Source organism: Plectropomus leopardus, chromosome 6 (assembly GCF_026936395.1).
Source record: "Plectropomus leopardus strain MGB_pleo_1.0 chromosome 6, ASM2693639v1, whole genome shotgun sequence".
Lineage (NCBI taxonomy): Eukaryota > Metazoa > Chordata > Actinopteri > Perciformes > Serranidae > Plectropomus > Plectropomus leopardus.
Window position 1 is genome coordinate 7,741,573 of NC_142181.1, and position 14,624 is coordinate 7,756,196.

Below are 14,624 nucleotides of genomic sequence, written 5' to 3' on the forward strand. Positions count from 1 at the left end.
CGTGTGATCAACTCAGAAAATATTATCATAATTCACACTAATATAGGCAAGTCACTCGGAAAAACATTTGAAAACACTGGTATTGTGTCATAAAAACTGTAATTTATTGATCGCCCCTACGATCCATTGCAGGCCTAAATGTGCGAATATCCAAAGAAAAACTAACGGAGTGTTGGTGGATGGGAAGAACACTTTAAACATTTTTTCAAGTAAGTATACTGAAAGGAATTATGTTTTTTGACTTGGCTTAGGAGAATGACGTTCAATTTGAAATGGCTGTGTTTTGTATTTATTTTAAATATACGTAGAGCCCCAAAACTCCCAAGTGGGTTTAAAAGCCATGAATTATTTAATAACTCTCTAAAATGACACCATATATAAATATTAAATATAGGAGATATGGTTATTTAGGATGATTCTTTAGGTTACCTTTTCCTCGAATGGAAATATTAAGCTTTGACTCATAACATCAGGGTGTGCAGGAACAGCATAAATGGCTGTGGATATTACCACTTGAGAAAGCCCGTTTTCCTCAGCGACATGATTTAAATCTGACTCTGCAATGTTAGAGCGGTATATCTTTAAAGCCTCGTGAACCCGTCCGCTCATACACAGTGCAGCACTTTGCAAAGAATCACTGAATCATGGGAACCAAAGTGATAATGCGCACTTCTTTTGTCGCCAAGGCAACCACAATACGTTTCTGTGGATGAAGTCATTTGTTACGCCGATCGTTACCATGGTTACAACCTAGAGAGGGCGCTGCGGAGGAGCGTTCCACGTAAAATGACGCAGCGCGGGGGCGTGCCCGTGATGCGCGCTGCGAAAGGCTGCTTGTTGTTACCGCAGAGAGGCGAGAAGATGGCGGCCGTGTCAAGCGGAGGTGCTGCTGGGTCCGCTGCGGCCGGGATTACGCACTCTGCCCGACCGACCCACGCAGGCATGGGCTCCCAGAACCGAGCCCAGCCATCCTCCGGGATCAGCCACTCCAGCCGTACCAGCACGGCCACCGGGTGCATCACCAATCCTGGCCACACTTCGGCCACCAGGCCCCCCCCAGCCCGAGTGGGCTACTACGAAATCGAGCGGACCATCGGCAAGGGAAATTTCGCGGTTGTTAAACTAGCCACACACATCATTACCAAAGCAAAGGTAAGACAACTGATGTCAGAGCGTTAGAGGTGAGCAATTACAAGTTGTCATTATTTTATTTCAAGCCTTTTCGACCATGTACTCGGGATGACGCTGGGGCCTTCAGGCTCTGGAGACACAGCGGCCAGCCCGCTTTGGTGACACCGCTGCTCGGTGTTGGGGGGGTCCGTTCGACACGGCGCATCACCTCTAACTACCGGACACAAACACATTTACCACAATATTAATAAAATCTCAAATATGTTGACTAGTAGTGTTTGTATGGAAAGCTAGAAAGGCCCGAGGTTAATGTGTGGCACAGCGCAGAGGACGGAGAGAAGGGTATTGACGAAGATGAAAAAGAGACACTGAACGTTTCGACTGTGGTAGCTAGCTTAGCTTACTAGCTAATTAGCTGTTAGGCTAGATGCAGATATCTTTAAGACATGCCAAACGCACAGGGTTGAAAATGTGCTGCTGGATAACTTTAAAATAACAATGAACTTCCAAAGTTGATAGGCATAGGTTGTCCATGAATTATAACTCTCTGTGAAATTTAACGTAGAAGTACCAATGAAAAATGTCCAGAAACAACTGTGGCAGAGACTTTAACGTTAGCTAGTTTGACAGAGAATTAGTTTGATAAACCAACCACTTTGTTTTTATCATTTTGTGTTTGGAAAGTTTCTCATGTCGTCGTAATACAACCATTTGTTGTGTTGTAACTTAACCTGTTTATCAACGCTTTATTTCAGCTTTGTTACACGTTTTTTCGGTGGTATTTAGATATCCCAGTTATTAGCTGGATGGCATTTCCATGATGCTACAAGGACAGGAAAACATTGACATGACAAAATTAGTGGTTTCAGAGCTGCCACCTCTCACACTGAGGGTGCGTAGATTCTGTTGCATAGAGTGGGCGCCCATGAGCAGTAAACTGGATGATAGACACTTTGACTAACAGACACTATTATCAACAAACGGTATACATGCAAAACATTGTCATTCTTGAAGAGTAGATGTGTTGGGTTGCGCTACAAGTCAGCCTATGCTGCAGATCTGTAATTGATTATCACACTTGACAGTTTACCCTGCTTTTTTAAAAGACTGTCTGCTTGTATTTGTGGCAAACAGTAGGTTTGGACCTCTGTGATCGGTAGGGGAAGTCTGGGGGTAACCCAAGGACAAGTGATTACTCAGATATTCCAAGTAGTGTTTTCCTTTCGTGATGACCTATTGAATCGAGTGCCTCAATGTTTCAACGCCTTATTTGCCTGTGAGCTGTCTGTTGTCACTCCAGATATGTTGGCTGTGTCTGACATGGTAGTGAAAGCCCAAAACAAATAACTAATAAGAGAGCACCAGTTGGTGCATTAGACCACAGCAGAGGATTTCTGCTTCAATAAGATTTCTGCCAAGAAACACTTGGATTTCCAATCTATTGGAGAGTTTCTACTCAGAACCATACCTGCATAGTGACATGAGAAGATTATTGTGATCAGTATGCATATCCCTTATAATGGATGCTCAGTTGAACACTTAAAACAAATAGGGCTAGCTTAAGGCTATGCTTTCTGACAACTCCTGCAATATAATACTTTTTTAAAACTGATGAAGAGCCTTTAATTCTTCTGGCACAAATGAAGGTGTTTCAAGGCTGCTGAGTGTGCAGCTTTGCCTCTATGCCCTTGTTGACATACACACAGACCGGCAGACACGAGTCATTTAGGTAGGTGCTTTTCGCCACATAGCCCAGAGAACCTTCCATTTAGGTTCATGAGGCCAAAATAAACTTGGGTCAGTAAGTGCCATGTAGTGTTTTTCAATGCTGCAGGGGACATTTCTTGAAGGACTGTGTTGATATGATTCTAATGTCATTTACAGACTAGTAGCTATGGGAGCAGTGTGTTCAATCTGTTATGTGAGTATAGGCAGTCACAACGCTATAGCGAGAGATAGATGAGCTGGTTATGAAGCTTTACTCCTTGTGTATGAGGCTGTTTATGCTTGAATGTGTGTGTGTGGCTGTGTCTGGCTTTCTGGGTGAGTGTGAGAGACAGGCAGAGGACAAAATGACAGTGGACCATGGACTGACAGAATGAAAGAGAGGCCTTGTTTGCTGTCTGTTGATGGTGGTCACAGACAGACCAGTGAGCTCATGATTTTCAGCAGCCAGCACAGGGGTTTCAGCACCCCCAGTTGCTCATTAATATCAGAAGAATAGGAGTGTGCTTTTACATGCCTGTGGATATCATGAATATGGATATGATGATCAGTCATGAGATGAAATGTGCTTTGGTGCCTTGTTTTATGGCTTAGGTTTTATAACGATCCAATGAGAAATGCTGACTTGTCAAAAATAGCCGAACAACTCTCTCAGTTGTTCAATGGAGCTGGATGATATCCTGCAGTGCAGTCACACCGAAGCAGACCTGGTTATTTACACTTGGTAGCATAGAAGGGGAAGGGATGGTCCCTTTCTATGCCTCATTTGCTCTCTGTTGTTTTGTCAAACCTAAAACATTCAACAGGCAACCCGTCTAAACTTTATTTCCCCAATACACTTCTCAACCGGGTATTTTGCAAATTTTGGTAGCACGGAGGCGGTTGGTGTATATGCCTGCTTACAGAGGTTGTCACACAACACAAGCCTTTGATGGCGGAGTGTGCAGCACACGAATGATGTAATAGTGAAAGTTCATCTCCACTTCTTGACAAAGGCCAGCTATTGCAGTGGAAGTCAAAATGGGCGTTTCGATACATTCACATAAACGCTCTGCTGGAGGCAGTTGGGATACACATTGCTGCCATCCAGATAAATGTTGATTTCAGCGTTCATAAACTCTCCATAAACGTTATTGCTAGTCATGACCTTTCAACATGGAACATAAGTTCTCTAATAGCCTGGGTTTACACTTTGAACTGCAAACTCTTTTTTTTTTTTTTTTATGTGTAGCGCTAATACCCTAAAACTAACCAATCCATCACTTTTTAAAATATTCTTGATTTTTTTGGCAGTAGCATTAATAGCCAAGTTGTTATCTCTGATTTCCAGTTTTGATTTAGCAGAAATGAGGTAGTGGCCTTGATCAACTTACAGGAATTGCTGTCATTTTATTTGACACCAAGCAATGTGAAAAATGTGAGTACATCATAATTTAAACTAATGGAGACTGACAACAGTATACTGTTCAACATGATGTAAACAGTGTTGCATGTTACTAGTGAAAAATAGTAGCAAATATAGAGATATAAAGAGATGTGTGCTAAATGCAAAATACAATTTCCAAAGCCCAACTTGATACCCTCAAATTGCTTTCTTTGTCAGATCAACAGACAAAACTAATTTATAATGATGCAGAATAACACTGAGACAAACAGTAAACCCTCACATACATCCGAGAGGCATTTGCTTCTTTTTTGTTGCTTAATATAGTACAAATATTTTTACATAAATTACAGATATTGTTGATATTCTGGTCGTGTTCCTTTTACCCTCAGCAGCAGTTTGTGACTCAGAGCGGATAATCTATTAATCTTTTCAGAGCTGATCAGATCGATGGATGAGAGGAGCATCTGCTGTGAGTGAATACAAACATTAAGACCTGTCAGAGTAAACAGTTAAACTTTGCTTTTGATGTGCTTGACATCCTGCTGCTTCATCTGTGCCCAGAGTGTACTCTGGGCTCCAAGAGTGTGGGGCAATGAATAACCGAACAATATATATATTTCAACAGCGCTCCTAATGAACTGTCCAGCTCCTAAAATAGAAAATCTATTTGTGGTGGCACAGATAAGTAAATGTGTGGGAAATGCTGAATGTTGTTTCTTTACAAAGACAGCCAAGTTGTTGAATGAATTGTATTCCCATCGACCGATTTACCGTTATGGAACTGATCGCCCCACACAATTTGATAGGCTATCAATCAAGTCTGTAGTTTCCTTGTATCTCAGTGCGCTTTACTTGAGATGATACATCACATCCTGTGACCGCCTTCTACAACAGACAGCGTATTTGCACTTCTAGGCCATCATCAGCCACTGAATTAAATTTATGTCGTTTTTTTGAACGATTTCCGATATAATCTAAACAATCTCCAAAAAAAAACCAACAACATTATTCATTCAACAACAACAGGACACAACAAAAAGACAGCAGTAACTAGATATAGATTCTGTCCTTATAGACTACATAGGTAAAATTATTATCAAAACGTTAATCTTCTGTTAGTCACATACCTGATTAAATGTGCCAGCCTTAGTAATTTCCATGACATACGTTTCTGTTTTTCTTCAGTATGTACCTCTACGCCAGCAATGTTTCATGTTTGAGTGAATATTTTAACAGTCTTTTCCTTGTGTGTTTTTATCATGTTTGATGAGCGTGCTAAAACCACATGGTTGGATGTATGTCTATACTTGTGTGTAATAGCCTGATAAAGGAGGTATGGTCAGTGCCCTCGTGTGACCCCACTAAGGATCAAATAGAGACACTTTAAGAAACCCTGTGTCTTGTTGTGCCCACAGCAAGGTGAACGAGATCCATGAAAAATGGCACTGTGTGGCCCTTCCTGACCCGTCTATCCGTCTGTCTGCGGGGAAGCGGGCCCTTTTCCCCATTGCTCATCTTCCTCTTTTTCCCGTCTTCCCCCCTTTCATCTCCAGTGTTTTTTCGGCAACAGGAGAATGAGCAGGAGGAAGAGGGCAGGCAGGAAGGCAAGCGTTAGGTAACAGGCCTAATGTACTGTGTAACAATTTCACTCACTCCCTCAGTCACATTCGCACACTCACGCACACAGCTCTCTAGCATCCCCTCACTGTTTCTCAAAGACACACATACGCACACTCGAATGTGATTTCATTTGGGTGAATAATATGACAAAGGCTGTGTTTCTGCTTGACTTATCTTCCTGCCCTCTAGTCAAATTCTCCCGCATTCTTAGTAGTGTGATTCTGCAGCCAGCCGGCTTCAAAAGAAGAAAACACAGCCCAGACTGTGTGTGTCTCTGTCATGACATGAGGACGGACAGTGTAGCCTTATTACTATCATCTTATTCCTCATGAGCTATATCAGCACCTATGTGTGTGCCTCAGACTGATGATGATCAATTAATGTGCATTTTTGTGTGTGTGTGTGTGTGCGCGCGCACCCCCTGTAACCATGTACATTGCAGCATACACTATGGCACTTAAAAATCACAACTCTGTGCCATCTTCATCTACAGCGCTGCTTGTTGTCAGAGGCGACTATGTGTTGCCAAGGCTTCTAGTTGGAGAAAGGTCGCTTCATTGAAGTCTTACTGGTTTCCATAGCGATGACGGCACTTCCAGGCCCGAGCCACCAGTTCTGAATGGAGTTGACTTGCCATTGGCTGCGTCCATACTCTGTCATGAAGACGAGTGCGTATGATGTGTTTTTGTCATTAAAGTTGTTAGATGGATGGAACAGAATTCGTCATGTGAGCTCGAGCCGGGTCCTCGGCTTCTCTTTGACTGATTAGGAGGGATGTAATGATGCATCACGAGGCAAATTAAAAATTGATAAAAAAACATGTGAGATTCAGATTGGTGAGATGAAAAACGACGTGCCATGTCATTACGTGTTCAACAGCCTACTTCATGTCTGATACTAGAGACAGCTCGCCAATGTAAATAAGAAATAAGAAATGAAATAAAAAAGCACCCCCCAGTTTCTAATTGGAAGTGTGGTGGTATTTGAGCTTCCTTAAGTCAGAAAGTAATAAAGGAAAAAGCCAGAAACCACAGTTATGATAGAGAAGAGCTAAGGTCTTTGGTTGATGCTGCTGCTGTAATATACGCCTTCCAGAGTGTTTATAACTGGTCTGTGCATTGAGCCCACATACATACTGCAAGCCCCATTGGTCAGTTCACATTTATTGCTCAGATCTGATTTATTTTGTTTGGCTGCTCACATTATTTTTTAAATGTGGCCAATATCAAATTTCAGTGTGACCTGGTCACAATAAAAGACGTCACGAAGCTCGCTCTTGTACAAAAACAAACATGGTGGCCATTGAAGTCAGGTTTTCAGTTTCTTTTATAGGTTGATGTGCAGTGGAAGCCAGCAAATTTGTGAGCAGGTGATAGTGACAACAAGGACAAGGAGACACATTTTAAATTATGGCTTTCTGTGGAGCAGTGGTTGGTACATCTGAACAGAGCTGTGTATGGATGCTGAGCTGGAGCCAGGTGTGGTGTCATCGTGACATGAATGGCTTCACTGTAAAAGATTTCATCCAAAAATTCAGGGTGTCAAGGACTGCTTTTAACACATCTGCCCATCACAGCTGTATTCCATGTCTGCATTCACAGGGTTACTCCTGCCAGCTCAGAACTGTAATAAATGTTGTTTTAGGTTAATGTAAAATTTGCATGAATTCCATTACAACAGTTCAGATGAAGGTCACGTCGCAGAATACAACCTGTATCTTTTTTAAGACTGTATAAAAGTGGCCAAAGTCAGAATTGAAAAGATCAGATTCCTTGTGGTTTGTACCACACACTGTTATGGAAAAAAAGAGGGAGAAAAAAAAATCAGATTTAGACCCCCTCTGCCTGCAGTCTAAACGAAGTAAACAAATAAAATACATTTTCCTGAACCAGAAAGGTTTGTTTTTGGCTAATTCAGCTAAATAAATTTAAATACTCAGCCACTTAAATGTAAAAATCCCAAAGATATTAAGAGGGATAGCTCAAATGTTAAGGAAAGGTCTGACAAAATGTTTGGTGTTGACAAACGTATATTGTTTTATACTACATTGTGTTGCATGGTATACCGATACTAGAAAAGCATCGCAGTAGCCAGCTGTCAGATTCAGTACTACTTTTTATTTATACCGATACTTAATGAATGAGAGCGTTTTAAAAAGAGCCATGTTTCTCCGCTTGCAAGTCTCGTGTGCAGTTTAAATATAACACTTTGTTTATTTTGCAAGACAAGGGAAAACTGATTTCTTAATGCCGGATTTCAGTAAAAGTTAATTTTTACAATAATAATGTTAATAAACTGATAATAAAACAGCTAAGAGGTAGTAAATCTCTCCTATGCTGTCCTCTTTTAAAGCCCTTTTCTGTCATGTCAGGACTCTCATCTTTCATATTATTTCATTACTTTTCCTGGTGTTTTAGGTTTTTGCAGTGGTATCGTTTCAGTATGGGAGATACTTTGGGCAGGTATCGTATCGAAGTCAAAATTTTGGTATCGTGACTACACTAATGCTACACAAGTTTTATCACCCACTCTGACTGTTGACTACAGCCGCAAATAATAATTTTTTTTGTCATTATTGATTAATCTGCTGATTATTTTCTCAAATAATCAGAATTGTAATATTTAGAAGTTGTGAATAATGCCCCCTGCAAATTTTAAGAGCCTCATCTTAACTAAATTATCCCAGACCAAGTTATATTAATTACTTTACAGATACAAAGAAAAGCAGCAACTCCTCACATTTGCAAAGCTGGAGCCAAGAATGTTTGGCATGTCTGCATGTTAAATGATGATTAATTTGATCATTAAAATAGTTGCTTTTTCATTTTCTTTTAAATGACCAATTTATTAATCGACAGATCGTTGCAGCTCCAACGTGGCATGCCCGCTGTGGACAGGCAGAGATGGTGTGATGGTGGAGGAATAATGAACAGAATGCCCACTGCAGCTATTAAGGTTACAGTTCAACTGAAGCGATAGGGGAAGTGTAAAGCAAAAATGCTAGATTTTTATATTTAACATTTTTCAGTTGTAGTTTGAAGATGTGTTTTTGAGAGACTGAAAGGTCGCAGGATATAAAATAAGTCTTCCTCAGTTCCAGCTTAAGGAGGTCAAGATTTCAGAATTACCAATACAAAGGCACATTACTGTAGCATTTCTTACGGAAGATATTTACAAATCTTTGTGTCCATATCGAGATTTGATTGTCCTATTGTAAAGCCAGTGCCAGGCTTGAACTGCTGGATTCTTTCATGTAAGCACTCAACAATTACTGTCAAGATGGGAATGTGGACTGTCCAGCACAGGTTGGTTAACCAGGTTGGGATGATGGTGTGTGATGAAGGGATATCTGTTTGGAGTCCATGCTCTACAATACCTTGAAGACATTTTATGTTAATAAAATGGTAGTTAATACTTTGATGGCTTCATGTTCCTCTGAATTTACTCGCCATGTATTGTGGGCTCTGCTATGCACAAAGAAAAAAAAACCTGCAAATGGCAGATTAATGTGTGATGTCCAGTTTTTTCCGCACTGTAGCGTGTCCCCAGTCTTTTACTTTCAGCCTGACACACTCAACTGACTCATCTCCACACATAAACTCTTACAAGTGCACAACACACAAGTAGAACATCTCTGAAAGGCATTGTGCTGACTCATACTGCCTGTACGCTTTCATCTCTGTGTGTGCATGCGCATGATACAGTCATAGTGTTGACCCACTGCGACCTTTTCTTATTTGTATGACACTGTGTGATGTCTTTGTGACTTTATGCAAACATGCATACAATTAAGGGTGGGCAATGTAGTCAGTGTATCTGATATACTTGAAAATCATTTTCTTGTGCGATACTGCAGATTACCATTTCGTCATATCAAGATATTCCATGCGTATTTATGTAATTTATTGATGCATTAAAAGCAGGCTGTCTTTACATGCAGTACACTCGCTCTCCCTATCATGCACATACACACATATAGACACCACATACTGATCAACCACTTTCACCAATTTAACGTCAGTCATTGTCTTGAGGTCACATCCATTTTAAAAATAGCCCCCACGTTATTTTGCATTACGCGTATATACTAAGCTTTACGTAAGAGCTTGTAAGAAGTCACCTCAAAATATAAGCAACCTTCTGGTGACTGTGATAGGAAATTACACATTCATTCAGCAAGTCAGTAATAAAGTACATGAATAAATTTAAAAGAAAAATAATTTAAAAAAAAGATCATTATTTAAATGAATAACATTAAAAAGGTATCTACTGCCTGCAAACTCTATTTTAGAAGAAAAAAATTCAATTGTGTGAATAATTAGCCAATCTTAATAAAGTATAGATTTCCAAACACCAATCTGACTTCAGAATGACAGTACACCACCTCAGAGTGCCACTCAGACAATAACAGGTTACTCTGATGTGGAAATTCAAAATTAAAGCCCTCTAAAATATCATATACACCCGTTTCACCTCTAAATTCAAATACATTTACTAGAATGACCACACTGGTGTGATTACATTTGTCACCGAGTTAAATCAAACAGTTATGTTGATTTAGTTAATCCTTAGTTAATTATTAAAAGCGGCATAGCCTGAATATATATACGTATTATTTATAAGCTTTATTGCCAACCCCTACATATAAGCCACAATTTCAGTTTTATATCAAGTTGCTTGGAGGTAACTTATGTAAAGACTACAGATAGCCACGATGCCATATTTTTGACCCTGAACAGTTGTTTTTGAGTGCATGTGTGAATTTGTGTGTGTGTGTGTGTGTGTGTGTGTGTGTGTGTGTGTGTGTGTGTGTGTGTGTGTGTGTGTGTGTGTGTGTGTCCATGTGAGCGTGTTTAAGTTGAACTCCCAGCTCCATGCTGATATGTGTTAAGCCTGAGCATTACACCCCCTGTGGGTGTTGTAATCGGTGTCACCTGTTGATGAAGGTTAACCTCATACATAATATCATCGTGTGTGTGTGTGTGTGTGTGTGTGAGAGAGAGATGAGCATGCAAGATGCACTTGCCCCAGCTTCCCACTGTAGACGTTACACCATAGACCCAATTCTCTGTTTGGGATTAGCCTCATTATAGTTGAGTCATGGATGGATGTTTTCAAAGTGAGTAACATATAGACCTAACTGAAATGCTTTTAAACCTCCCTGCTTCTGTGTTCAAATTTTTGATTCCTTTCTTTTAGCCTTGAAATAATCGAGGCCTGTATAACATAAATAAAGAAAACCATTCATGCAAGTCTTTTTATCAGAGGTTTGTGACAAATATATTTCATCAGAGAACATCAGGATAAGGAATACATCTACCAGAACTGTGATGGTTATTTTTTTTCAGTGTCAATTATTCTGTGAATTTCAATTTTTTATATTAGTCAATATCAATAATGATTATTATTGCTGCCAGTCAGTATTTCGTTCAAGTTTATATATGTTTGACAAGAATAATAGAGTATTACGCCCTTGAACAAATGATTTACTTGCAGTCATAATTTCAAAAAAGCCACAGCATGCTTGACTGTATAAACAGTTTCTTAGAAATGGCAGTCATGTATAGGCCATGCCCTCATCTGAAACATAGCGGTTCACATTTAATAAGTCACAGAATTGTTTTCCCAAAACATCACCATGCTGTAAATGCAGCTTGTTTGTTTTTTTAACATCATGTTTACTGCAAACCAGTGACCATGAGATTTCCCCTTCCCCAAACACATCCGCATGAGGGCAGGTGTATACCATAATTACATTTTCTCGCACCATTCATGTTGGCCTGGACAGTGTCTGATTGGCTTGCCTAATATTCTTACCCTGAAACTAACAAATTTTTAGATAGCTGGAGTCACCTGAGGTGAAATGGCAGTTATTTCAGGGAAAAAAACACTCTTCATCATTTGATGCTTGCAATAGCAAAAACGTTGTTTAAACAGTTGCAAAAAAACACATAAATTAAGAAAATAAATAAAGCAGCACAAACTTCCCTAAAGCATATGTTACTCTATCTCTACCTCTACCGCTATCTGTCTCTATGTTTGAGTGGAAGAAAATAAACCCTCTTTTCTTCAACTGTAGTTTGCGGTGACACCTCCAGAAAATATGAAAACTTGAAGGGAAGCATAATCACATCCCTGAATGTTTTGTTAAAGAACAGTATTTTTTTTGCCATCAGTTGCTGTCATTTCTTGTGTGTTGTGAAGCTAGTGTTAGTGTGTGAGTTGTACAGTAAACGGTTTAGACTCCTCCGCTGGGTGCCAGCTGCTCTGGGATGGTGCTGTGTTGAGGTCACTGTCTTGTGATCGGAGGGGCTATGTGACACTTCATGTCTTTGGTGTCGGCCTCTCAGGAGTGTGTGTGTGTGTGTGTGTGTGTGTGTGCGCGTGTGTGTTTGTGTGTTCACACCCAGATCTTTCGATGGAAAATTCCAGAGTCGTGGAAGCCGGTGCAAAGCAGTCTGAAGCTAAGGTCTCACTATGCGACTTTTATAGTCCACAGATCTATGAGCTGTTCACACTATAAAACTTGTTGTCTTGGGGCGCACTCATCGCACCACCCAAGTATTTTCCCAGTCCCCTGCAGGCCTGCACCCACATTGCTCCAGCTCCAACCGGGCCTGAGCATGGTTATCTCTTGTACGTGCGTCATCAGGTCGTAATACAACATGCGTGGCTTTACGTCATCATGATGAAAATTGTGCTTTGGTTATTATATTGACTCTTTACCACCTTTGACTGCAGTTAAATATTCTTTCTCTGTCACAGAGATGAGGAAATACCAAGACGTCTGTTTTACTCCAACTGACCTGCTTCCCTTTCAAAACAAAAGCTCTCTGACAGTGTCTCTGTTAGCAGAATCCTATCAGTTACTGATACAAGGCATTTTATTTTTAAACATTTACAGAACCGTGTTGTCGGCAATGCTCCTTGCATGACTTCATAAATGAGTGGAATTTGTGCTTATAAATGTGGAAATACTGTACTGTACTGTACAACTTTTTCTCATGAAAACACATATGACACGTGACACAGAAAATTAGATAATGCCATGTGTGAGAGAAGATTTTTTTGTTGTTTTTTGCTGTTCACAAAATAGCCTGTTTCCACACATCTTTGGTCCATGTTGCAAATACAACAATGTGACCACTCACACAGGTTTCCCCTCAAGTAGTGCCTTGCACTCTTGCTGATTGTAGATTGCTGACAGGTCCAGATTTAAGGCCTGCCAGATATCTGGGGTACAATGTATCTGAAATCTTCTTGACTTGCATCTTTGAACAGTTCACACAATCAGGAATAGACCCCTGATTTGTGAGTACAACCAAGCCGGGGCCACTTTTGCTTGTGATCTGGAGCTTTTGTCAGGGAGCTCCACAAACTGTTGGCCTGAACCTTTTCAGGAGCTAAAGCTGGAAACCCAGCCTTTGTGATGTACAGTGGTCACATGGTTGTTTACAAAATACCACTAAGCATCACTCCTCACCCAGCTAGGTCTATGCCTGGTAGCATGCAGTTCTTTGGTGGTATGCAAATTAAGCAGTGCCCCTTAATTGATTGCCTCCATGTTAACAATTGTCCAACCTCTGTGGAAGGAGAAACACAGCTTTTGATTGATCAATATGTGAAACAAGACATGTTTGAATCAACACAGTGACAGCCGACTGCCCAGATTGTGCCAATTTGTCTGTTTGTTTTCTGGCAATTAAGCAATTTCCCTGCCAAAAGGTTTTATACTCAAACACACACCAAGCCTCTGTACAATTGTAGTTGTAGCCTATATTCCACATTTTGGAAATTGAGCATACTGTTTATGTGTGGATGTTGACATACATTGCGAGTATGGGGGTGAATGCGTGATCCAGATGTCCCGTTGTTACCCTCCAGAAGATGCAGAGGGGGCCGATTACATCAACAAATCTGGATGTCTGCCAATGCCTAGAATAGATTCCCAGAGCTTAAAATACCACAACGAAGCACATTCCGAACCAGACACATACATAAACACATACATGGTAAGGGGTGTTTAGATAATACTTATATACTTACTTAAATAACACTTTGAAACCTGGGCCGACATGAGTTTTTTATTCTGTGTCAGATGACTTTCACAAGCTATTTAACCCTTCAAAACCTGAGCACATTGGTTTGATTTCTTAAAAAAAGGCAAGAAATGTCCCCAAAGTTTGAGACATCAGTAAAAGAGAATGATTAAATGGGGAGATCATGAAAATATTATCACAAAAGGGACAAATGTCCAGAAAACTATATTTAGAATTTATATATATATATATATATATATATATATATATATATATATATATATGTGCCATGTCTTGTTAAGTTTCTTGTTGTCTTTTCTCTGTGTTTTTGAGAGAAATCAAACACAATTTGCTAAGGTTTCAAACGGTAAATTTATCTCTGTTTTTGCTTATGCCTTGTGTCTTGATATTTGACTTGTATTTGGCATATCCCTACTAAAATCTTAAAAACGTATCTGCATTGGGTGGGCTTTAAGCTTCTAAAGGCTGGGTCACACTCCACCATTTAATTGTCAGTAATCCCAATAATCATTAATATCTCTTTGAATTAAGAATTCATCCACAAAAATTCCATTAAATTAACTGAAGTATCTTTGGCAAACTGACACAAGTCTTTGTAATTTAGTAAGTGTTGGAAAGACTACTGACTACTGTTGGAGGACTACTCTGTGTGTGTGTGTGTGTGTGTGTGTGTGTGTGTGTGTGTGTGTGTGTGTGTGTGT

At 40.1% G+C, this 14,624-nt stretch overlaps 1 protein-coding gene across 3 annotated transcripts in view; it reads left to right on the forward strand.

The window, feature by feature from the left end:
• The first annotated feature begins 831 nt into the window (after window positions 1-831).
• Window positions 832-14,624, forward strand: part of sik3 (SIK family kinase 3) — a 42,227-nt gene continuing 28,434 nt past the window's right edge. For all 3 annotated transcript variants that reach the window (XM_042486650.2, XM_042486652.2, XM_042486651.2), the window contains exon 1: window positions 832-1,152. In XM_042486650.2, coding sequence (XP_042342584.2) covers window positions 862-1,152 — 291 coding nt within the window. In that variant the 5' untranslated portion in view covers window positions 832-861. The remainder of the gene's footprint in view (window positions 1,153-14,624) is intronic.